At 45.0% G+C, this 26,593-nt stretch overlaps 1 protein-coding gene across 1 annotated transcript; it reads left to right on the top strand.

Annotated features, from left to right (window-relative positions):
- The first annotated feature begins 8,871 nt into the window (after nt 1–8,871).
- Nucleotides 8,872–9,739, top strand: Mif (macrophage migration inhibitory factor). Its single transcript, XM_042666258.1, has 3 exons — nt 8,872–9,096; nt 9,281–9,453; nt 9,557–9,739. The coding sequence occupies exons 1-3, from the start codon at nt 8,989–8,991 to the stop codon at nt 9,621–9,623; spliced, it is 348 nt and encodes a 115-aa protein (XP_042522192.1). The 5' UTR covers nt 8,872–8,988; the 3' UTR covers nt 9,624–9,739.
- The last annotated feature ends 16,854 nt before the right edge of the window (nt 9,740–26,593 follow it).

Below are 26,593 nucleotides of genomic sequence, written 5' to 3'. Positions count from 1 at the left end.
GCTGAGAATCTCTGTTCAAAGCCAGCCTGGGCAGGAAAGTCTGTGAGACTTTTTTTTTCAATTGTTAAAAATTTTTTTTTATTGTGAGAATACTGTACAGAGGAGTTAAAATTTCATGGGCAAGATAACAAGTACATTTCTTTTTTTGTTGTTGTTGTTTGTTTTTTTTGGGGGGGGGGTCCAGTCGTGGAGCCTGAACTCTGGGCCTGGGCGCTGTCCCTCAGCTCTTCAGCTCAAGGCTAGCGCTCTACCACTTGAGCCATAGCACCACTTCCGGCTTTTTCTTTTTGCTTATGTGGTGCTGAGGAATCGAACCCAGGGCCTCTGGCATGCAAGGCAAGCGCTCTGCCACTGAGCCACCTTCCCAGCTCAGATAAGCATAAGTACTCCCCACCTCATGACTTCCAGGCTCTATGTTTATCTGAGTCTGATAAAGAATGCTTTTATCATGGTATCATTAATGGGAATTAGATTTCAACATATGGATTGGGAGGGGGACAGATAAAACATTCAATCTCTAGCTTTTCAGGTAAATAATATCATTGGGCTTAATAATAAACACACATTTACCTGTATAAGTTAAAATACAGTAGCATTTTGCATTCACACTAGTGAAACAGATGGTAGTAAAACATGCCTCTTGGGACACTGGAAACTTTTTAGAGCACTATTATAGTACAGAAAGCCTTTGTAAGCACTTCTTTCAAAGTTTATTTTCCTTTGTGCTAAAATGTGTTGGGGACAGGGGAAATTTAACTCCCTGATTGACAGCTGTTAGACTCTTTTGTGGGGCCAAGGGTGCCTTGAGTGAAGGTCTGCCAGCCAAGCAGCCAGACTGCTTTCATATCAGCAGTCAAAGCATGACTCTAGTTCCTGAAGGCACTAGCCCCAGCCAATAGCTTGCACTGTATTTTTGTCACTACAGCATCTACTTCTTTACCTGATGACCTAGCAAAAGACCTATAGGTGACATTGCGCAATAATTGGTGCAAACGCAAACCTTCATTTGCATAAGGGGACTGCTATGATTGGTGCAGATACTTTTGTCCAATCCTTTTCTGGCTCTGTATTCAGGCTTTTCAACTCATTTTGTGAACAGGTAGGAGGCCTTTCCTGTGCTGCCTCCTGGAGTTTCAACATTAAATCTCAATTAAGACTATCTTTGAATGGCCTTGGCTTCTTTCAATTAGCAAAGTGGATGAGCTGTTAACATGAAGAAGAGAAGAAGTACCAACAGAGAGGCTTCAGGAATGGTTGGCGATACCTTTGGCAGTAGTAGAGATGCAGTGGATCCCCCAACCATGGTAGCACAAACCTGTAACATCAACAACATCTGGTCAACCACAATCAACTAGATCTATGGTATCATTCCCTGGATAACCAGACTATTATCCAAGTGGTGAGAAACCCAGTACCAGCATAAAACACTAGAACATGAAAATGAACCAATATTTTCTAGTTTCAAAAGCCAGTAAATTTGAAAAAGACACTGAGATAAGCACAATAAATCAAAAAATTTTAACCAGTTTGGGCACTAGAAATTACCTAACTTAGCAATTATCTCTCAATGTGTTGGAAAAAAGAAAAAAAAAGCGCTGAGTGCCAGTACCTTATGTATATAATCCTAGTACTTTAGGATGCTGAGATGTGAGGATTAAGTTCTGAAGCTAGGCTGAGCAGACAAGTCTGTAAGAGTTATCTCCAGTTAACCTCCAAGGCCCAGAACCCTAGGCCACTGTTCTTGCTGTCAAAAGTTCAAGACCAATTTTTTCTGCTTACTGAAATTCACTGCAGCTCCTGTAAACATCCACCAAGGGCCAAGAATAACTGGAGGAATAACCAGAATGATATCTTGTATTCCCGTTCTTCTTATCTGGGTAAAGCAGGAGCACCCAGTTTGGGATATTTGAAAAAAGTTTTGGATATTCCAAATACTTATCAACACTAGGTCCTTTCAATTTAGCCATTCTAGTGAGTGTGATTTTTTTTTTTTATTGTGCCTTAATTGTGGTCTTGAAATATAGATACTGGGTCTAAGTAATGCCATCTTGTCCTCACTGCCATCTTGGCATTTTAATAGATGAACAGGACTTTCTGAAAACTCTAGGGGTGAAATTGCACTTTCCTAAACCCACAGGTGATAGGCACCTGAATTCCTAGGTGGGGCAGGGGACTTAATAGGTTCCCAGACCTGCCAGACCCATACCAGAAACTCACAAAACTCTTTCCCTGGGACCCTGCTCCCTAACCATGACCCTATGCAAGCTTTTCCACCCCTGCTGCCATTACACCATGCCTCATATCTCCTGACTATCCTCAGGACACCTTGGGCGTCTCTCTTCAACTCTCCCTTAGAGTTGATCTGGTCTGTTGAAATCATTTTCTTTAAAACCTTTATGGCTCAGTTTCCTAACAGTATTAACTGCACTCGGGGCTGCAAGTCTTTGGGATATGAGCCTACCCACACTCACTGGCTTTCTAATAAAGATTCCCAAATCAGCTTCTCAAAATGTGGCTTCTTGTATCTCATGATCAAATTCCTTTATAACGGTATTTTCTTGAGAACTAATAGAGTTGAACATATTTTGATGTACTCAATAAGTCCATTTATATATACATTGCTTCTATTTTCATTGGCTTGTCTTACTATTTTAAAATTGTAGTAGTATTTTAATTATATTTTGGGTCCCAGTACTTTATTGGTACAGGTATTACAAGTATGTTCCTTCAGTTTTAGTTTGCCTTTTAAAATTTTCTTAAGTGCTTATGAAAAGAAAATTTTAATTTTATAAAATTCAATTTGTCAATTTTGTGTTTTATGGTTCACGTTTTTATGCTCCAAGACATTTTTTATTCTAATAGTCTAAAGATTTACTTCTAAATATTTGAGACTTTTCAATTTTACATTTATGTTAATGATTAATTTCAAAACTTTTTTTTTGTCGGTCATGGGGCCTGAGCTCTGGGCCTGGGTGCTGTCCTTCAGCTCTACCACTTGAGCCACAGCACCACTTCCAGTTTTCTGAGTGCTTTATTGGAGTTAAGAGTCTCACAGCCTTTCCTGCCTGGGCTGGCTTTGAACCATAATCCTTAGATCTCAGCCTCTTGAGTAGCTAGGATTATAGGCATGAGCCACTAGTGCCAGGCTTAAAACTTTTGTGTACAATGTGACATAAGTATTAAAGTCTCTCATTTTCATTTTCAATAGATAATTATGCTGGGAGCTGGGAGTTCATGCCTATAATTCTAACAACTCAGGAGTCTGAAATCTGAAAATCCAGTTTCAAAGCCAGACCAGGCATACAAATCTGAGAGACTGTTATCTTGAATTAGACAGCAAAAAGCCAGAAGAGTGGTGTGACTCATGTGGTAGAACTCAAGCCTTGACCAAAAAAGCTAAAGGATCTCACAAGGTCCTAAGTTCAAGCCCCAATACCAGTACACACACACACACACACACACACACACACACACACACACACACACACACACACACACACACACACACACACACACACACACACAGGTCTTGGCTCTGCTGCTGGGATGAGAGTGTAAATGGGGAAAAGGAAGGAATGCACAGTCTCCAATTCTACCCCAATGCCCATAGAGTTTCTATCCTGTGAGTTTATGATCTGATCTGGAATACTTGGCTACCACACAACAATTTCAACATTTTCTGGATACCTACTGATACCAGGAACTGGTATTTGTCATCCTGTCATTTAATCTCCAGACACATAGATGGGAAAGGACTCACCGTGTCTTTTTTAGATGAAGAAACTGAGGCTCTAAGGTTTGAGCAACTAAGCCCAATTACTTTGTTCTGGCCAATGTCCCAGTGCCTTCTGGGATAAGCTGGCAGTGAATACTGGCTCCCTGTGATAATCAGCTTCCCACTACTGTGGCAAAATACCTAAGATAGACAACTTATAAGACAGGTTTATTTTTGGTCACATTTCAGAGGCTTCAGTCCATGGTTGTTTAGGTGGATCTGTTCATTTGGGGCCTGTGGAAAGGCAGAATAACCCGTAAAAGCATGACTGGGAAACTACAGGGAGGCAAAGAGGCAAAGAAAGAGGGAAAAGGAGGGGCCAGAGCCTTTCAAGGACACGCCCCTCCTCCCCTTAATGACTTAACTTCCTTCTGCGGGGCTTTTTTTCCTAAAGGTTGCACTGCCTCTCAACAGTGTCATGCTCTGTCAACCAAACTTGAGTAGACACTTATCCAAATGATGGCATTCCTTATCACCCAGCCTAGGCCCTTCCTTTGCAGTGTGTCTCCTGGCAGACATTTTTAAAGTCCTGTATCTTCAAATTCAGCTAGATGGTGTAGGGCAGGAGGGGACACAGAGGATAGCAAGCCTTGTTCCACTATGACTAAAGAGTGATGGGGATGTTTTTTAAAATAGCTTTTCTGTGACTTTTCTTATATATGATGTCTTGAGAATGGGCACAAGACGAGTAAATCGGGCAGCTGATTTTCCCTGTGGAGTACCTGGTAGAGTCCTGTCAAGGAACACGGGGGGGGGGGGGGGGGGGGGGGCGGGGGGGGGCGGGGGGGGGGCGGCTGGGAGGTCTTGAATGCCTTTGGAAAGGTGGGAGCACTTCAGAGAAGCCAGATAGGTCTCCAGCTAGCTTCTAGGAGAGATGGTAAGGGGAAGAGCAGGTGGCTTCTCGGAGGGAAGCTGGGCAGGCCCAGCTGTATCTATTCCTCCTTGACTCCCTATTGTGTTGACAGCCCATGGAGATGGTCAACCAAAGGGCCAGCTATCCACCCACAGGATCTGCCAAGGCACTCATGGGCAATTCCTCCTTATCCAGTTTATGTTTTGTTCCTCTTTAATTTTCTCTGCCCATCATCCCTTACCTGTGGATCATGGGCAGGCCCTCTCTACCAGCCAGGAGTTGCAATGAGTCTGCACCTGACAGAAGTCCCAGAAGACTGTACCATGCGAAGAGAAGGGCTTGCTATTCTCATATAACTAAAAGGCAACTGAAAGGCCTGGGTCAAGCTCTGGGGCCCTTTAGGTTTCTATTCCTCCTTCCTTGGCCTGCATTTTTGAAGCTCCTGCTGGCCTGACACCTACTATACATTCAAGGGTTGTGTCTAATTCTAAGCAGGGAATAGGAAGAAGGGAGCATGATGATGTTTCTATTGACAAAACAGACACTTGTCCATAAACCCAGGACACTGGACTCACCACAGCCAAACTCTATGGCCATAGAGACTTAGGAAAAAGTCAAGGTTTCAATCAAACAGAACATGGATGCTGCTGTCAGTGAGTATGAAAGGGCATCCTGATACATTTGACCATTACAGGCACATAATTGTTGAGTTCTAAAAATGTTTTCTTCAAGTCATAACCACTCACCATAGTTTTAGCTGCTCATAACAACACACATTTATTATCTCACCATTTGCATGTGTTAAAGAGTCCAGTACAATATGGATGGGTCTTCTGCTTAAGGTTTCACAAGGCTGAAGTCAAGGTGTCTGAAAGTCAGCTATGGAGGAATCTTGGCTTCCAAGTTCACATTGTCTATAGATTTCAGCTCCTTACAGTTGTATGACTGAGGTCTCTGGCTCCATCTCAGTAGCTGCCAAGTTAGTGTCTCCTGCCCCCTGTGTCTAAACATGGTTTTTCCTCTCTCTCACTTGCCTGCCATTGAAATATACCTCCTTCCACTGTCCCCTTGGTTCCTTACATGTCCCCATCTCCATCTTCAAAGCAAATAAAAGCTCATTTAGTCCTATTTTGAATCTCTCTGGCTTCTTTTACCATACCTTCCTGACTCTAGCTGGAGAATGTTCTCTGCTTTTAAGAGCTCAAGTGATTAGCTCAGACCCACCCAGATATTCCATGATAATCTCTATATTAAGGTCGATATCCCAAATTACATGTGTGAAATGCCTTTTGCCATGTAAGGCAACATATTCACAGGTTCCAGAATTAGGATGTAGACATCTTTGGTGGTCGTCTACCTACTATGGAGGTAACTGGGTCAGGGCATAGGCATACAGCAACATTTCATGGATCTGTCTTCACTTACCACCTGAACATGAAGCTTTAACTCACAAACAGAAGTATGGGAACAGACTTGGGGAACAGACTTGGAGAACAGGGCAGGTGCTGGGTTCACATGGAACTGGGACTTTCCTAAGGTACCAAGGTCTGTAGGATGAGTCAGTCTGATGAGGGAAAGTATGAGCCAACTGCATCTCAGGACCAACCCACAGAGCCAGATGCAGGAGCCCAGGCATGGAAGGTAAGGGGAAGCTAGCAAGGACTAGGTCAGCACATGTGATAGTATTGCCTCTAGTATCCAGGGGACCACTTAGCCACTTGGTCCTCAAACCAACTCCATGACACTATTGTCATGTCCAAATTACAGGTGCGTAAACAGGCTCAGAGTGGTTAGCTAAGTCTGAGGAATTGGAGCATCTGCTCAGATGCCCTTCTGGAAAGTTGAAGGTGACTGCTACTGGAAAGAGCTGAGGAGGGCAAGGGAAAATGACAAGTAGCTAGGGAAAGACACTCTATGCTCTGGTAACCACCTGAAATTTTAAGGGGCTCCTTTATAGGGGCAGCATGATACCTGCTGGTGAAGCTCCATTTTGTCACTTGTACCAACTATTACAGAGAATAGGCCAACCAGCTGCTGGCTCTGCAATCATCTGCCTGGAATTACTCAAGCTCACTGCTCACATTACAATGGGCAAAGCAGGTCAGAGACAAATCAGTTGTTCAGGGGTCAAGAAAGAGACCCCTTCCAGAAGGAGTGTCCCATCACAGGGGAATCACAACTGTACGGGAGAAAGGACAGCTGATTATCAGAGCATTTCGACCGAGTGGCAGAGAATGGAAGGAGGGAAAAAGAGAAGACAAAGGGAAAGTGGAGGGAAGTACATTCCACTGGCAGGCAATCAGCCTTAGGAGGAAAGTCATGCACTTAGGTTTGACATAGGGAGCAGATGACACTGATGTGGCCACTGCGAGCTGCTGAAGCTCAAAGGAGCAACTCCAGCTGTAGACATCATATGGAACATCATCAGAACACCTGCAGTTAAGAGGTCTTGGATGCCAGGGCCCAGATGAAGGAAATCAACACTTACACTCTCTTTGCATAAACGGGTCTTCTGATTGGAGACTGGCTGGTGATCTGGTGGCATCTGAGTCTCAGTCATGTATCTTTGCTATACCACAAGGCTATCACCAAGGCCAGTGTTGGCTATGCCATCAAAATTGAACTGTGCTTGTCAGAGACCCAAAGATAGGACCTTCCTGGAAAATTCCAAACACTTGACCAAATGCAGCATGCTCCATCCATGGTCTTGAGAGACAGATCTCCAGCATATGCAGAATCCTGATTCCACTCAGATTAGAGGTGCCACATAGCCCTGCCCCCCTGTCCTATGATGACAGACATTGAAGATTCCTTCTAACTCTACCCTGAATAGCCAGAATCCTAATCTGGTTGCCACTTGGTTCTCTTCCTGCTATGTCATCACTGTCTTCATGGCAGTACTTCAGTTGCCCAACAAGACATCCCAACATTAGGTCAATTAGGCTAGGAGTCTTTGCTGCCACAGAGGCTTCCTCTCACTATACCAAGACAGTGAAGAACAACAATAAAGTCAATTAGTTTATGTATTTAAAGGCAAGATTGGGTGGGGGGGGGGGCACTCACAGGTGGCCAGTGGTAGTTTTCCCATCGGCAAAGAAGAAGCAAGTTGCAGAAGCAGAGCTAGCAGTTAGTGATTACAAAATGGCAATTATAATTCCAGTCATTCCAATAACCAAGGCCATACATCACTGTCCTTATCCTAAATCTTCCCATCAAAGAAGCATGACCCACAGCACCACTTCCGGTTTTCTAATGGTTTATTGGAGATAAAGAGTCTCCTGGCCTTTCCTGCCTGGGCTGGCTTTGAACCGTGATCCTCAGATCTCAGCCTCCTGAGTAACTAGGATTACAAGCATGAGCCACGGCACCCGGCTTTTGGGATTTTTCCATTTAATGACTATCCTGGAGTTTTTCTCTACAGGGAGATCCTGCCTTTCAAGTTTGGCCCTTTTATTCTTACTTACTTTGCAAATTTCAGTAAAGGCCAGGCCTTAGTTTGTTCTATTCCTAGGGTCTGCACTTATGTTTCTCAGGTAAACTGGGGCTTCTCAGATTACCCAGTTAAATCTCATTTTTCCTGGGTCTAATTAATACTCTACTTGTCCAATTTAACCTGGTTCTAACAGCAGCCAGCCAGCCATTCTGCTGGTACTCAGTTTACTGGAGGCTAGAGCTTACCATTAGTGGAGGAAGGATATGGAAGGCAAGGGCTCTCTGAGAGGGCATCCCTGCTGGATCTGACTTCCTTCTTGAGTTTGCTGCCCAGAGGTGCAGGGGCGTGGGATAACAAACCCCAAATATACTGAGGGTTGGAGGAGCAAGGCTCAGTATCTCTGCTTCACACCCTGTTCCCTGCCCCTCTTCTTGGGTGCCCCCCCCCTGCTCCCCCTCACACGAGCCTGCAAGCGGAGAACTTTAGCCCTTGAAGACTAGGAACACAAAAGGTCTCAGTGAGTGTGGCTGAAAGGCCGAGCTCCCAGAGGGCAAGGTCCATCTGCCCCATTAACCGCCATCCTCATTCCAGGCACAGAAAGAGAAGAGTCAACCATCCGCGCCCAAGAAAAAGGGCCAACAAAGACAAGGAGGGGACCCGTACGTTTGCGGGCGCCACGTGGAGCACAGACCTGAAAGACGCACGCAGCGCGTAGACGCCGGCCAAGGAAGGCGCACGGGGGGAGGAGCTTCGGCCGGCGGTGACGGCGCGCGAGGGGCGGGGCCTCCGCCGGCGGCAGCGTCACGGGAGGCGGCGTCGCTTTCGGGGCGGTGCGGGGCCTGGGTCACGTAGCTCCTGTCCCCGGGTTTCGGCGTGGCGAGCGTCTTCTAGTGCTCTCACCGCCGTTCCGCTGCCCTTCCCGCCATCATGCCGATGTTCATCGTGAGCACCAACGTGCCCCGCGCCTCGGTGCCGGACGGGCTCCTCTCCGAGCTCACCCAGCAGCTGGCGCAGGCCACGGGCAAGCCGGCGCAGGTTTGCGGGGAGGGTGCTTGGCCGGGGTGTGTTCGCGTAGAGATGGTCAGCCGGGGCTGCTGGGCTGAGGGTGGGGGCGGGGGGCGCAGGATGGTGGCTCAAGGGCGGAAAGCGGATGCCTGGGGCGCAGCCGAGCCCCTCCGGCCGGCTGCTCAGACCCTCCTCCCCTGCCCCCACCCCGCAGTACATCGCCGTGCACGTGGTACCGGACCAGCTCATGGCCTTCGGCGGCTCCAGCGAGCCCTGCGCGCTCTGCAGTTTGCACAGCATCGGCAAGATCGGCGGCGCGCAGAACCGCACGTACAGCAAGCTGCTTTGCGGACTGCTGGGCGAGCGTCTGCGCATCAGCCCGGACAGGTGCGTTGGGGAGGCGGCGCGGGTGGGAACGCGGACCGGCCCGCGAGCCGCTTCTCCGAGATGGTGAGGTTGTTGACTGAGCCCCATCTCCCATCTCTCTTAGGATCTACATCAACTACTACGACATGAACGCGGCCAACGTGGGCTGGAATGGTGCCACCTTTGCCTGAGAAGCACCAGCTTGATTTCGCTAGCACAGCCTCACCCCTGCCCCTGCAGCTCTCAGTGTTAAGTGCTCACCCTCCTCCTTCCGGGTGAGGAGAAATAAATGGTTTAGAGACCACAACTGTATTGGCTTCCTTGGTTTGCGGAGGAATTGGTGCCTGCCGGCGACATTGACACCCACCCCCACCCCCACCCCCGCGGAGCTCGGGCCTGGAAGGGGTGTCAGGTCTGGTAGGGTTGGGTGACGCCCAGTGTTGGGCCTGGAGAGGTTGGTCTACTGCCTGGAGCCACAGACCCTGGAATCACACGAATCTGAGCCACCCCGTTTTTGGCTCTGCCCTCAGGGACAGGTTCAGTGCTCTTGGCGGGTATCCAGAGTCGTGTTGTCTGTTGTAGGGCAGTTCCCTTCATTGCTCTGAGGTGGGTAGAAGAAAGAACTGGGATCAAACTGTTTGGCTTAGAGAGTAGATCCATTAGCCAGTCGTGAACTCACTTTTTCTCCATGTTTCAGATGGGCTAAGGATAGCATAAAGAGAGAGAGAGAGATCGTTTTCCTGAATCTTTTTTAGGGCAATGCTTCAGTTTCTTTCATTGATAGATCAATATGAAAATAGTAATTTATCACTTTTTTGTATGTAACAGTAAGCAAATACTGTTGGACTACATAGCAACGACATGAGAAAAAAAATAACCAAAATAGCAATCCAGATAAAGTAAGAAACTTTTGATTCCAAAAGAACAGTTTAAGGCTGGCACCAGTGGTCTTTGCTTGAAATCCTACCTATTCAGGCCGAGATCTGGGGATCACTGTTTTGTTATCCGGGACAGGAAAGTCTGTTAGACTTTTAACAATAAACCACCAGAAAGTACCAGCAGTGGAGCTGTCGTTCAAATGGTAAAATGTTAACCTTGAGCAAAAGCAGCTCAGTGACAGCTCCCAGGCCCTGAGTGTGAGCCACAAGACTGCACACAAATCAAGAAAACTTTAAAAAATTGTAAGAAAGGGGCTAGGAGGGTGGCTCAGTGGTAGAGTGCTTGCCTTGCATGCATGAGGCCCTGGGTTCGATTCCTCAGTACCACATATGCAGAAAAGCCAGAAGTGGCGCTAGCCTTGAGCTGAAGAGCTGAGGGACAGCGCCCAGGCCAAGTTCAGGCCCCTTGATAGGCAGGAAAAAAAATTTGTAAGGAAGGGGGAGGATCAGGTGGGGGGAGAGGGGAATATGGGAAGGAGAAACAAAGAGGAGGCAACAATGCTTGATAAGAAGTGTACTTGTTCGGGGGCTGGGAAGGTGGCCCAGTGGTAGAGCGCTTACCTTGCATGCCTGAGGCCCTGGGTTCGATTCCTCAGCACCACATAAACAAAAAGAAAAAAGCCAGAAGTTGCCCTGTGGCTCAACTGGTAGAGCGCTAGCCTTGAGCTGAAGAGCTGAGGGACAGCGCCCAGGCCCAGAGTTCAGGCCTCATGACTGGACCCAAAAAAAGAAATGTACTCGTTCATTATCTTGTCTATGTAATTGTAACTCCTCTGTATGGTATTCTCACAGTTTAAAAAAGAAATTGTAAGGAAGACACGGGAGTTTGAAGCCAGCCTGATATCAAACATTTTTTGTCTAGAAAAAATGCAAGGGAAAAGCTGGGTGCTACTGACTAATGTCTGTAATCTTAGCTCCTCAGGAGGCTGAGATCTGAGGATTGTGGCCTACACAGCCTGGACAGAAAGTCTATGATACGCTTATGTCTAATTAGCCACAAAAAGCCAGAAGTGGAGCTGTGGTTCAAGAGGTCCACCACAATCCTTGAACACAAAAGCTCAGGGACAGTGACCAAGACTTGAATTCAAGCCCCAGATACAGATGCACACAAAAAAGGCCAATCATTGGTGGCTCACGCTGTAAGTAAAAACCAACCGAGAAAGCTGGTACTGGTGACTAATGTCTGTAATCCTAGCTACTCAGGGGACTGATCTGAAGATTGTAGTTCAAAGCCAGCCTGGGCAAGAAAGTCTGAGACTCATCTCCAGAAAACCGGAAGTGGTGTTGTGGCTCAAAGTAGTAAAGTTCTGTCCTTTAGCAAAAAGAACTCAGGGACAGCACCCAGGTCTCCCAAATTTAAGCCCTACAACCAAAAAAAAAAAAAAAAAAAGGTACAGATCATGTTTGCCTGGAATAGTCAAGGCCCTGGGTTCAGTTCCCAGCACCCATATAAGTTCTGAAGTATGTTTCAGTTTCTTTAACATTTAAAAAAATGAGTGCATAAAATGAGGTTCACTATGATATTTTCATGCCTGTGTACTACGTACTTGTCATATTTATCCTATTTTATTTTTCACTGTGCTTCCTACTTTCATGTTTATTTTTAAATATGAGAGAAATATATTTGTCTTCCTATGTCTTGATTATTTTACTTAACATATTCTTCCATCCATTCTCCTGCATATGACACAATTTGATTTTTTTTTTTTTTTTTTAGTAGCTCTTCAGCTCAAGGCTAGCGCTGTACCACTTGAGCCACAGCACCACTTCCTGTTTTCTGGTGGTTTATTGGAGATAGTCTCACAGACTTTCCTGCCCAGGCTGGCTCTGAACCACAATCCTCAGATCTCAGCCTCCTGCATAGCTAGGATTACAGGCGTGAGCCACCAGTGCCCAGCTACAATTTGATTCTTTATGGCTGGATAATACTCCATTTATATTTATGTCATACTTTGTCCATTCTGTTTTCAGAGGGCTAAATCCTCATCATAACAGTTCCCTGACAGTACACCAGGCTGAGGGGCCATAGATAGTAGTTACATTTTATAGTTAAGTGGCTCTGAAAATTTTTCAGGTGTCTGGTTCACCCTGCTAGGAAAATGAATTGTCAACAAAATCACTGTCTAGGTCCAGTGTAGTAGGGATCCCTCAAACTCAGGCTCCTTTTTTAGGGAGTATGGGACTGGTAGGGACTACTGGGCTTCTTCAGTACCTACATTACAGGGGCCTGGCTGCTGCCTTTGGTCAGAATTTGCCCTCACTAAGTAAGTCAAAGCCTTAATATTGACCCTTTGGAAGAAGTGCAGGACGGGTGCTGCATGGGCCCAGAAACCTCTTTTAATTCTGACTGGAAGTGAGAAACAGACCTTTTCTTGAGTCATCGAGTAGTTACAGGGATGCCTCGTGGGTACAGAGAAGCTGCCGGAAAGGCTTAGGGCCCTGAGTAGGCAACATAGGCTCCTTCCTGGGAACGAGTGCCAAAAACCTAAACTATGCCTGGTGACTTTGCAGATTACTTATCTGGCACTGGTGAACACCTGACAGGACATTTTAGGTATCTAGACCAAGTATGACAAGTCATGGGCAACTTCAGAACCACCCAGCCCAGTGCCCACAGGAATTTTTCCCATGTGGTTCCATACCTTCCCTTCCCTTTTCTTCCTTTCCATCTTGCATTGGTGCCCTCCCTTGATAGTTTATAAATCTGTTGCTGCTCAGCTCCCAAGACATCTCCCCCTCAACCCAGCTCAGTCTTGGACTAGAAGAGCAGTGAGGATGGAAGGGGGTGATGTTTAGGAACAGGAAGGAGAATCAAAGCTCAAGGGAATCTGGAAGGATAAGGTCTCTTGCTGCTGTGTGGTAGATTCCTTCCATAAAGGTTCCACCAAACAAGACACTCCTTAGCTTACCACAGCCCCACTAAGTCTCTCCAGCAACTCTCAGGCTCTGTCCTCAGAAATAAAAGGGCAAATAACCCTATTCTGTCTCTGTGCTTGGCACTTGCTGCAGCTGAAGTCCCACTCATTTCAGCACGGATGGGGGCTGGGACCACATTGGATCTGAGCGCCTGCTGTGGAGCAGGCTGTCCTTCCTCAGCCTTGGCCTTTGCCACATCCTTTCAGCTCTCCTAAAGCCCCACCCTCTCAAGTCTGAGACAGCTTTGTCCAAGTCCCCATTTCCAAGCTCAGAACCCTGCTCTGCCCTACATGGCCCCAACCTGGCTTCATGGGACTCAAGGCAAGACTTTTCCTTTCTGCCCTATTTTTACTCTCAGAACCTGCACCACAGAGAGCAAACAGAGGCCCAGGTCTCTACCTATTCTAGTCCAACTCGCTCATTTCACAGATGAAGACACTGAGCCCTGGGGTGCCCTGGGTCTGCTACCAAGTTGACTGCATAGCTCCTGGGCACAGCTGTACCCTTGTTCCATTTCCCCAGTTAGGACCCTCACTTCAGGGCCTCACATGAGCGATGGAGGCTATCCCTAGATAAAGTAAGTGTCTCTGGGAGGCAGAGGAGGCAGGCTGGACATGTGGTGTGTAGTAGAAGGGCTAGAGGGGGCTCGAGTCAGGAGAGCTGCTATCCACAAACCAGTGAAAGTTTGAAACCCTGTAGGCTGGTGACGAGATCTTTAGATGGTGGCTTCTTGGAATGCAAGGAAAAGAAGCATCAGAGACCTATATTCTTTGGCCCTGCCCATTACCACTCCTCCATGTCATCTGGAAGTCATCATCTCTTCTATCCAAGTCACTATTTGTCCTACCCTACTTTCTCCAAAGCATGAATTCCACTGCCTTCTGAATAACTGTCCCTCTCTGAATGCCTGTGACTGCCCAAGGCCTATGAGTTAGTCTTCCAAATGTCAGCAGATGGTCATTTTCCATGATTACCCCAAACCTCAAGGTTGGACAGGTGGGGATGGGGCAAGTAATGCCACTGTCCTATTATCACTCTGGTGTTGCCATGTCATCTGATGAAGACCCCTGGCCTACAAAATGTTCCAGACTATCCTTACAGCCACTGTTGGCCATACACAGATGGCTAACTGTAGCAGGTTTTGTGCCTGGCTCTGCAGGCGCTGTTCCTTCTGCCTGGACTGTCTCTTTCCCACCTGTCCATAGCCATCCCATGAAGTTACCCAGGGTCACCCCCATGCATGCCCTTCTGGTGCAAGAGGAAACTTACAAATCCCTCTAATCTGCCCAGTCTCTGTTATTTCTCTTCCTGTGTCTCCAGCAGCCCCTGGACCTCCAGAGGGGCTGCATTCAGTTCTATAATCTGTGGGCTGCTGGCCTCGTGAGCTTCTAGACTTGTCATTCTGGAGAGTCCATCAGTGTAGACTCTCCCCTAGGCCTCCCTGAAATACCTCCTAGTACATCCCCTTACCAACCAGGCACACCTTCATTGCAGAGACCTCTGCTCCGCAGTGCCTGCTGTTTCATTAACTGACCGAAACTCTCCTCAGTCACCACACCATTTCTCTGGAAATCTGGTCTCAGTGAGATCAGAGTCAAGTCTCTGCTCTGTTTGCTCCTCCGAGCCTCAGTTTTCCCCATCTGTGAAATGGAGGGATTTACCGTATGTCCTTCCTACATATTCACTCAATGACAGAGGCATGATGGAACATCATACAGCCTCAGAAGCATAATTATTCCAGGAACACTGTGGGGCCTTGGGGAGAAAGCAGGTGGCCTGTGCCTGTACTCAGGTCTTGATAAATTGTGAAATCTCTCACTCACTCCTTTGGAGAGCTGTTTTTTTCCTGCTATGCCAGCCTTCATGTGTCAGCCCAGAGATGAGATAGAGCATGGTATCTTCTTAGATGGCTCCACATGGAAGGTACTGGGAGGTTGGGGAGGTTGGGGAGAGGGGAGGCTGGAGGATGCAAAAGTTCCCTGTGGTGGATGTGATTCAAATGTATCCACCCATGCTGAAGTGTCCATCATTCAGGAGCTGGCAGTTCTGGTGACCCAGCTACCCTATTGCCTTTGAAGCAGTAGATATAAATAGATCAGAGCTGACCCTCTTGATCTAAACAGTTTTCTAGCCCTCTGGGAGAGGTTAATTGGTCCCTATAGCTCGTGTGTTTTCCAATTTCTGTATCACCGGAATCTTCTTTAACTCCTTACCCCGGTGGGAAGCTAAGTATCAGCCCCTATGCCCTCTGTTCCCATTCCAATTCCCTTCTCCAGAAAGCAGTGGCAAAGCCAAGTCCCAGCCCTGCAAACTGCTATGTGTGAGTTCTAGAACCAAGATGGGGTATAACACAGACCCACCTACCATTTGCTTAGCTTGCTCTTCCTTGTAGAGCCAAGCACACTTTGCGCCTCTGTGTTTGAGGCCTGTCCCTTCAGTCTTGGAGTCTGAGTCTCCATCATTTAATGACCATGGAGCCTGCACTCACCATCTAGCCCCCTACAACAGCCAGATTCCAAATGGGAAAGCTACCAAGGAAGTCTTATCCCTGTAACTCCCAGTGACCTACTGTTGCATACTTAATCCTTCTATATTAATAGGTGATGTATTTATGTGGCTTAAATTCAAAACTGGCCAAGGGGCCTCAGAGAGAAGTCTCTCTGGTACCACCTCCCTCCACAGGGTGACTCCCCTCCAATCCCTCTAAAGATATTTCATGCAAACACAAGCAATATTTATAACATGCTTCCCTAGTCATAGATCATACCTCCTGCCAACAAATAGCAGCATATTCTATGTATGTCTCACACTTTGTTCTTTTTACTTACTTGGTATCTGAAGATTTTCTAATATTCTCACATAGGATAGGCCATGATTTCATTTAACCAACCCCAGGCCTTTTCATTTAACCAACTCCAGGGTATTTCAGCTGTTTTCTGCCTTCTGTTCTTTACTCTGTTGAGTTCCACTGAAGAAAATTTCCAGAGGTAGAACTATTTGCTCAAAATAGGACTAGATTCCCCTCTCAGAGGTAGCGGTCTATGGCACCACCCCATTAGACAAGACATAGAAGATGCTCCAAATCCCATTTTTGTCATTTAACTGTCTGATGGGAAATGCTTTTCTCTCAAGCCAAAAGGTCTTTCATTTGCCTTCCTCCTATGAAATGAAGGACTTTTTCATATGATCCTGACATGACACTCAAAGCAGTCATCATGATTTGTGTCATGTAGGCCTTTCCCACCCTACAATGACCAAAGTCTCCTCTATCATTTGCTCTAGGATTTAGCTGATTTTGCTTATACATTTACATTTGTGCTCTTGGTATTCCCCTTGAAAATATGATTCTGTTATTTAGTATAGACAGATGCTACCTACATCCCTTAGCATCTGTTAAATCATGCACAGAGAAAGTACCACTTTTATCTCAAATCAATCTTCCTTTTGAGCGCTTGACTTTATTCCTTAATCACAGTCTTGTAATAGGTGGAGGAGGTTGTTTGCAGGACTGTTCCTTCCTCTTGGTGCCACAGAAGACTTGAGAAGCTGGGTGAGTATTCCCGGTACCCCTTTTGGGAGCCTTCTTTTTCAGGCCTCATCCTCATCCCAACTAGGGCTCTCCCTCCCACTGCTTTCTGCTCCCCTCAGTTTCACATTTGGCCTACTTCCATGCCTGCCAAATGTCCACTGTCTGGTCCCATTTTCCTAGAAGAACTTAGTCAACTGTGTTCACCAGTGAACCTGTGAGGGCACAGGGACATCACATATTTCTCCTTTCATGTGGATGAATCTGTTCCTCGACACATTAAATGCCATTGGCAAGAAAAAAAAGAGCTGAGACACATTCCAACAATTTCAGCCACCAGAGGAGCTACCATCTACAGCTGCTCTTTCATAGCCCCAGATGATCTTCAAACCTGCTATAAACATCAAGAGGTCTTCAGCCTTCTGGATGGTAAGCCAGGCCATCCAAAAATAAAATATTAAAAATTAAAAAACAATGCAAAGTCAGACTCCAGCCTGAATAGACTTGCATTGAATTCTGTTGGAGCCGTCTAGTATTTCTCCAGGAGAATCCTTCATTCTATCGATAATGACTCCTTTTTTAAAAAAAATTTCTTTTAGTTGAGAAGATATGTTTGATTTTACAATCAGCTCATTTCCTTCTTGTTCAGAGAAGTGAAATGAGCCTTGGGGTTTTATTCCTTTCAACTACTCTCCTTCTACTGAAAATGCAGATTAACTCCAACATTGGATCTGGAGGGAACAGGGCAGAAAGTGTTAGCAGATGAACAGCCTGAAAGGCAAGATACAGATAGACTCTCCCATTCAGTACCTTGAGTCCCATAGTAAGGCTAATGTTCTAACAAACCTCCTAACAGTTGTTTTCCAGAATGATGTTCCACAAGTTACAGGAAGGAGCATGCATCAGAGTCTGAAGGGTGAACTGTGCTTTCAAATCTCCCCCCAGAAAAGAGCTAAAACCTCATTTCCACAACATGGGAAGTATGAAGAAACATGTCATTTTGGGCATGCACAAGATCATCTCTCCCTGATTATGATTTTTCCCCCTGCTAAATATGCATTTTCTGCCCTACCTTCAGGAGTTGTCGATTTGGATATGACTCTTGGACTATTTCACTGTGAAATATTATTGGCATTCTATTATTGGCATTCTATGATGATTGATTCCCACCAAGAGGCAGACCCATTGAATACAGTGACTCAAACAGACTTCTAGTGGACACACAGCTTTGGAGAAGAATGTGAATGAATTTGCTATAGTGTGGGATTGATGGGACTCAGGTTATGCCCAGGAGATATTGTTCTCAAGCATAGGGTTATGAGTTCCAGACTGAAGAGAAAAAGCAAATGGAAGCAGCCAGACAAGAGGTAGAAGCAGTTCCCTCTAGCCTCTCCTTTTAGACTGTTTACAGATAGAGATCCTCCACTGACCCTGACCTGCTCTCCTGCCTTTGTTTTCTCAAGAAGAAACAAAGCACTGATGTTTTGATGAGTGACTAAGCCTTTGGGCCTCACCCAGCCACAGGACTCTCCTTCTAATGGCAAAACATGAATGAGAACTGTGTGCTAAGATTGGCTTAGGGCTAGGCTGCAGCAGTGGCTCAAGAGATAGAGCAGCTGCCTAGCAAATGTGAAGTTTCCAGGAAAGGGTGAATCCATCGTGATATGGTGGAGGTGATTCTTTAGTGAATTTCTGACAATCAGAACACAAACCACAACCAAGGAAATGAGAAGAACAGGTACCTTTTAGAATCCATCCATTGCCAACATCAAAATTTTGAGTACAATCATCTCTGTATTGATGTTAAGAATGCTAGTGAACATAAGTAGATAAGGAAGGCCAAGAGAGGACATAATGGGTGTGAGCTTCCAACAGTGTTACACGTTTAAACATATGTAGAAGAACCAGAAGCAAGACAAAGTACATGTAAATACTTGCATAGAGTATTGATGCAGAAGTAGACATTTCTCAGAGTAAAATATGAACTTACAGAAACCATATAGACTATAACTTCATGCATATATCGAGACTATATGGATAAGGAAATCAATCATGGAAACTGGACTTCCCTGTACCTAGAAATAAATCCAAGATGTATAAAACTCTACAGAGGACACTGACACTCTGAAGGTCATTGAAGAACTGAATAATGAGGAGAGCAATCATACCCATGAGTAAGAGGCAACATTGTGATGATATTTCTCTTCAGTCTAGTTTAGGATTCAACACAGTCCCAATCAAAATCCCAAAACATTTTTTCATGGAAATGGGACCATCTAGTTCTTACAATTATATGAGGTTCCAATGACCAAGCCCTGAGAACTTTTCAATGTCAAGATGTATTATAAAGCCACACAACTGAGGCAAAGTAGAATTGGCACATGAGTGGAAAAAGACTAATAGAAAGAAAGGCCCAGAAAGAGATCTTGAGATTATATATATATATATATATATATATATATATATATATATATATATATTTATATATACATAATATAAATGATTTGGACAATGTTGCAATTTATGTGAAAAGAAACATCACTCAAGGGGACTGACAGTGGCTACCATAGGGAAGAGAAATTGAACTGGATTCCTATGTCATACCCACACAAAATTATTTCTACATGGATTAAAGCCATAAAGAAAAAAAGCTGTTAGAAAGATCATATAGGAGAATACCATCATGATGATTTCTTAAGATATCAACAATAGTTGACACATTTGCCCTTTTCTAAGACTCCATAAGAATAAAAAGACCTGTTACAGTTTTTGTAACTCATTGACAAACAGTCCACATCCAGAACACATAAGTTCCAACAAGTCGCTAATAAGTAACTGTTATGGTTTGGATCTTAAATGTCCCCCAAAAGCTGGGTGCCGAAGTCTTGTTTTCCAGCCTGTGGCAGTTGAGAAGGGGTAGACCAAAAATTTAGGCAGTGGAGCTTAATGGAAGGAGCATGCTCTTGACAGATATAATGGAAACGCTTTTCCTTCCTCCTTTTTTCCCCTTCTCTTTCACAATACGTCCTACCTTGGCACAGGCTCAAAACAATGGAACCGAGTAACCATGGGCTGAAACCTCTGAAACTGTGAGTCAAAATGAACCTTTCCTCATTATAAGTTGATTATCTTAGGTATTTTGTCACAGCAACAGAAAGCTGACTAGCAAAGAAACTCCAATAAAAAATGAGCAAAAGGCTTTAGAAGTCACTTTACAAAACAATATTCACACGGAAAAGTGTTCAACCTCAGTAGAAATCAGGAACCTTTAATGAAAACTACCACAAAATATACCATAACCACCCATTATATCAGCTATGATGAATGCCCACTACCCTAATCCTAGAACTTGTTTCAGGAAACAATCCAAATATTTGACAAGAACAGGATGGACAGATAAATTATGGTATATTCATGGTCCACAACCTAATAGTGAAAGGAATAAAATACTAGAACAGATATCACAATGGTAAATGTTACAAGCATAATACCTAAGCCCCAAGACATAGATAGGTAATATGAGCCCACTCATTTAAATTTCTAAAACAGGCAACTCCAAACTATAATATTGACATCTATGCATAGGTGATAAAGCTGCCAAAAGCCAGGAAATGGTCCCCTTCATGATCAGGACAGCATTGCCACTGGAAAAGGCTTTGATGGAGACTGGCATCTGGGAGCTCACAGTAAACTACTGTCTTCTCCTTTCTTCTTCTTCTCCTTCTCCTCTTCCTCCTTCTCCCCTTCCTCCCTCCTCTTCCTCCTCTTTCTTCTCTTCTTTCTTCCTTTTCCTCCTCCTCCCCCTCCCCTCCTCCTCCTTCTCTTCTTCCTTCTCTACTCCTTCAAGTGTTTGTTTTATATTTGTTAAATTGTATGCACTTTTTTTTTTTTTTTTTGAGTCCGGTCGTGGGGCCTGAACTCTGGGCCTGGGCACTGCCCCTCAGCTCTTCAGCTCAAGGCTAGCGCTCTACCACTTGAGCCACAGCACCACTTCCGGCTTTTTGCTTATGTGGTGCTGAGGAATCGAACCCAGGGCCTCAGGCATGCAAGGCAAGCACTCTACCACTGAGCCACCTTCCCAGCCCAATTGTATGCACTTTTGTGTGTCTTGTATTTCACAGTAAAAAAGGCATGCACCAACAAAGCAAAGGGGGAATGTCATCATAAGCAGCCCATTTCAAGTTATTGTCTACCTCCCTCATTCCTCTAAGACTTTTCCTGGCTTGCAAATGCTGTCCTTACTTCCCTGCCCTTTCTCAGGCTACCCCCAGATCCGTGCAGTTCTTGCCACAGTGTTGCCTCTGGGACTAAGAAGCCCCTCAAAGATCTCTCTGCAGCTAAACCTGGTTTGGCCTTGCTGGACTTCTTTGTGGCGTGCTTTCTGTCTGCTGACATGTGCCATGACCCTACAACTTTGTAAAGAGACCCAAAATTGAAATTGAAAAAGGGGTGCTTCCCCTTCAATATATTATTCACTGGTATTGAGCATTGAACCCAGATGAGTAGTGCAGGGGAAGTCTGAGGTTTGGGGGTTGTCATGTAAGTACATGGGTACCTCATGGAGACCATGCTGGTCCTGCTGTGGCAGCTCTTCAGTGTTTTTTTGGTGCTGTGGTTGACTTTTAACTAGTGGCTCCAGAAGAAGGTTTCATTGTGCTAGTGTAAGCAGAATCCATATGGGAGGCTGACCTCAAGGTACAAGTTCAGAGCCAGCTTCTTTAATAGTTAAGGCTTTTAAGTAATTCCAGAATGCTAAGATTAAATGAGCAACGGAAACATGAGCCTTGACCCCAAAGGGACAGCACAGAGGACAAAAGAGAAGGTTACAGGCCAGGAGAAGATGGGCAAGCCAGGCTTGCTGCCTTTCCATGTTCTCAACCAAGCCTGACATCAGCACTTTCAAGAGCAAAGACAAGAGGCTACAGTAAATGATGGGGCCGCTGAATCTTGTCCTACTAAAGGGAGATGAATGGATGAACTGTCCCCAAAGCTTCTTCCCAGAACAGGGGCTGTGGAGATCTCTCCAGATCCCTCAAAGAACATTCTCAGTTTGACCCTCCAAGTTGATTTCCTGCCTATGGAGCAGTTCTGCTGTTGGTATGTGAGTTCCTAAATTCTGACTGTGGAGCCAAGAGATTAAAAGCCATGGTTGTGCCAGCAGAAGGGCAATAGTTTTTCACTGGACAGCATCGCTAAAAGGAATCGGGGCTCTTCAGAGAATATGCTATTTTCTTGAGTTGGATAGAGAACAACTCAATGATATCAATACACAACATCATGTTAGCAGGGACCATCTAGGGCTTGTCCCAGGAACCACATGAACCAGGAGATCCAAAAGGAACTGGAATGGTTTGGAAAACTATTCTGAGAATCTTACTCTCAAGAGAGAAGTAGTGGGAAATGAGGAAAAGAATCTAGCCATTGAAGAGGTGTCCTTAAGAAAAAAATGAGGTGGCAAGTGGTAGGCCAGGCCTTGGAATGGATCATCAGGTAGTCCAGATAGGCCAACTCAAGAGATTGGAAAGCTCCTTAATGTGAGAAGAGGCAAAGGTTTTGGGGAAGAAGTAAGGTCATCCCATAGCAAGCCAGGTGACCCAGAACACTCTTGAACTGGTGGCCACTCGACAGTGAAAAATCAGAAACCATCCCATAAGCCTGAGTGGCTCTTGAGACTATGGAGAAATCCGAGCAAATCCAAAGATGGAAGAGCAACACCAAATGCTAGGAACACTTGGAGTGTGTTTTTAGAACAGCAGTTACAGGGACCCTACCTGGCCTATTTTAAAAATGTATTCATTGTGTCTCAGTAAAAGGGGCCAAAGGAACCTTTCTTTAGGACAACTGAGTATGCAGGAAACAGGAGCTAGCAGCTGGGAGTGGCCAATGGCTGCTTCTTTGCATGGAGGGGGGTACAGGGTGTGTCTTATGAGTATAAACAGAATTGGATGAGTTTACTTTTGATCACCTTCAGACAACCCTGAGACAAAATCTAGAGAAATCTGTCAGAAAAAGCCAACATTTGGGCCAACAAACAAGAAGGTGAAGAAGACACTGGAAGCAAAAACATGGCTATAGCTAGCTCTCCTCGAGAAAAAGAAAAGGTACTGGACCAATGCCCAGAGCCAGCACAAACACTAGGGTCAGACCAGTCATTCTGGAAACACTGCTGGAGCCAAAGCAGTATGAGGAAGCCCCAGTGGAGACATTTCCTCAACTACTAAGAATTATGTTACAGAAACAATGCTACCAGGAGCCGGGAACATCCCAAGATGAGACCAACCAATCAGACAAACCACCCAAGCTAGAGTTCCTGCTTCCTGGCCAACACTTGGGGATCTAGTAGACTGGAGGCTCTAGCAAGCCAATGTACATTGTGGGCTGAAGAATTTCTTAAGATTGAAGAAATCTGGTGCACTGGGTGTGCAGAGGGAAATGGAAAGTATGAGATTCCAAACTTATTAGGAGGTTACACAAATAGGTCCTATCTGTGAGATGGCAGGAGTGGTACAGGGCACTCAGACAGGAGAAGGAATACAGTGGGAGTTGTCCTGGCCTCTTCTTACCTTACATGGCTGAAGGACTAATATTAACCTTCCAGTGGGCCAACATGATGTGGGGGGAAGTATGAGTTATGATTCTTTTCACTGTCCACTCTCCATCATTAGCTGAGCTGTCAGGCATTCTTGTGGGGGTAATTTGAGGTAGCAGAATAAGGTGTCAACATGGGGCTGAGAGCTGGGTAGGGGAATATCCAGCAGCTTCAGGTTATTCAAGGGATTTCCATGTGGCCCGTAGCTGGGATAAGAGCATTTCATCTAGCTCATCGAAGTGATTCTAGATCTTCTAAAAGTGAAGCATGGGACTTGGCTCATTAAAATGATGACATGTTAGACAGGGTTGACCTATCCATCCCTTTGCATATGCAAACACAAAGCCTTGGAGAAGAAGTTAACACTTGCCTTTGCCAGATCTCCTGGATCTTTTTGAATACCTTGGGGTTCTAATTCTTTCAATATTAAAACTTTCATTTTTCACATGTAGAATCTAGATTTCTTCTTAAGATATGAAATTTAGAAGGGAAACATCTGGGAAGAAGGGGACCAGCAGGAGAAGGGAGGGGATGAACATGAGCAAAGTACATGTATGAAAATGCCACAGTGAAACCCACTATTTTGTACAATTAATATACGCTAATAAAAATGGAGAAATAACTTAGTGAGTTTTCTTTTCATACTTTAACCTAAAGGGGCAATGGATTTTTTTTTTAACTTGAATTTTGTTCTAGGAACTTATGAGGGAAGATATTTTTCTATGTTTTTTTGGGTATTTTTGGTCAATTTATATATTTGTGGAACTCTAAACCAAATTTGGACCTTGAAGTTAGAACTAATTTAGGATGGAATACCAAGTGGGAAGAGAATTCTTAGTTGGGAGTTTGTGATCTTGAGATTTAAATGATGAAGAGACAGATAAACTGCCCACAGGGTTCCCAAATGAGGGATAGTGTAGAGAGGAATAGTAGGAATCGTATGGATAGCTTAGTGCCTGAGGAATAGTTAATCCTTCCCCCAGGAACCTTTTCACTTGCCATCTTCTCCAATACCCTTTAACTTTGTTCAACAAATCAGCATAAAATGGCTGACTCAAGTTTGGAAGAAGTGTGTAGGTTCAACTCAACTCCTTTGTCTCGTCTTAGGGACCTGGCCTTGTGATTTGCCTAGTGGTACCCTTTCTCCACTTACAGATGAAAACAGAAAAGGAAGCCAGTTTGCAAAGGTCTCTTTCCATCAACCTAGTCCCTGGTGAATTCCTACAAAGCTGCTATTCAACAGTTGTCTGGGGAGCCATGAGGCCATGTGACTTGCCTGGTCCGCTGCTGGGCCCACGTGGCGCCACTCTCCTTATCCTTCGTGCTGCAATCAGCTAGAGTTTTACTCTCTCCTGACTTCTGTAGGCCCATCCCTAGAATCCCTGACACCTATTTTCTCTTCTGGATACAAATCCTGAACTATCATCAGGAAACCACTCTGACAGGCTCACTCTACAACGAGATACAATGTGTTCTGATAGTGACGGCAATGGAGGGCGGTGGAGAACAGAAGAGTTAGTACCATCCACAGAGTTTCCTCCTCACAGGCTGTCTGTGGGCCTAGAGATTAAACTTTGGCTTTGTAGCCCGCTGCCCAATCAGACACTTTGCTCCTCCCAGCGTGGTCCAGTCTCTAAGACCCCCTGCCACTTTCTCTGCTGACTGTTTGCCCTGGGGCCAAAAGGGTCAACTAAGGTCCAGACTAAGTGGCCTTTCCCAGTTTCCCAAGCCATGTCTCCAGACATTTACCTGGTGTTATCTTCACAAAACCTCTGTGAAGGAATTAGCAGCCTTGCTTTAAAGCAGAAGCTGAGGCCTAGAGAGATAAAGTATAAGGCCTCTCAAAAGGCCATGTGTATAAAAACTGAAGGACAGGCCCAGTCTCCAGCACAGCAGCAGGCCCAGGATGAAAATGGAAGAGTAAGGGCCTATCCCGACCTAGGAGCTAAGCCCTCTCCTCCTGCTTCTCTTTTCTTCCAATTCTTTTACATTTTTTTTATCTTCCATTTTTCTTTTTCTGCTGACAGATTTTTAACACTCTTAGATATCTTAAGTACAAGTTTTCAACAGCTCCCTTAAACAGTCCTATATAGCAGAGACAGCTCAGGGATGAGCAGACAAAGGGCCCCTCAGAGTTCACATGGGGTTCCCAAGGTATGCTTAGAATCCAAATTTCTTTTTCTAGTTCCCATCCTTTGCCCCTTAAAAACCATGCATGTGGTTTAAAGTTCAGCTTAACACTGCATGTACATAAAGGCTGGTCATGCCTAGCAGGAAAGAACACTGCTCAGGGCCAAGGTGTTCTTGTTCATAGGAGGTTTCTTTGGACACAAATCCTAGAACCTTTCTGCTTACTTAGTATGTGTGTTGGGAATTAAGGTAGAGTAGGTCAGGAGAGAGTTTATGAGTCAATAGTAAGTAAACCAAAATTTAAGAGTAAATTAGCTCACTGGGATTGTTCAGAAGCTTTTGCTACCTTCCCTTGAACTCTGCTGTGGCTTCTCCAATGCCCTGTACAGCCACAATAATCCAAAGCATTAGTGGATTTACAGCAAAGATAAATGGAGTCTAGGGTCCATTTTTACTTCAGGTCCATGTGTACCTTGGGAAGGGCTTCTAGCAAGGCTTTTCCCATGGGCTTCTGGGAAAGTTGCAGATGTTAAGAAAGTTTTATAAGTTGAGGCCTACTGTCCCTTTCCATTGCAAATTCCTGTGTCACTTAACTCCTGTTGGTCTGGCTGTGGGTACTCTGGCTAAAACTAGGGGATGATTTTGGATAGATTTAGTGAATCATTTATGTGCTTTGAAGTTACTTGCTTAAAGTTATTGTAGTTTTCTTGTTGCATAAAAAGGCTTCAGGGACTTGCCTACTGCCAAGGAAAAGACCAAATTAGTTTTCTATTCTCTATAGGAAATACAAAACAATTGGCACAGCAAAAAGTAATCGGAGAGTCTACAGCTCAAAAATACCACTATTTTAAAAGTGAATGTATGTTTGGCAGTTTATTTAAATGTCACAAGTTTTTTTTCTAGAGTTTTTGGTCTCAGCTTTTTAATATTTAGGATTTCTAGATCTAAATAAAAAATTTCTTATTGATGACAATGCTCTGGTTTTCTACTCAGCCTTGTTTTTTAACCAACTCTTCATTCAAGATTCAGTGCCCCTCCAGGGGTAAGCCTCATTATTAGCTA

The sequence above is a fragment of the Dipodomys spectabilis genome, unplaced genomic scaffold (assembly GCF_019054845.1).
Source record: "Dipodomys spectabilis isolate Male_0828 unplaced genomic scaffold, ASM1905484v1 ptg000363l, whole genome shotgun sequence".
Taxonomy (NCBI): Eukaryota; Metazoa; Chordata; class Mammalia; order Rodentia; family Heteromyidae; genus Dipodomys; species Dipodomys spectabilis.
The sequence above is the reverse complement of the archived record's forward strand: the minus strand, read 5'-3'. Positions and strand labels throughout refer to the sequence as shown.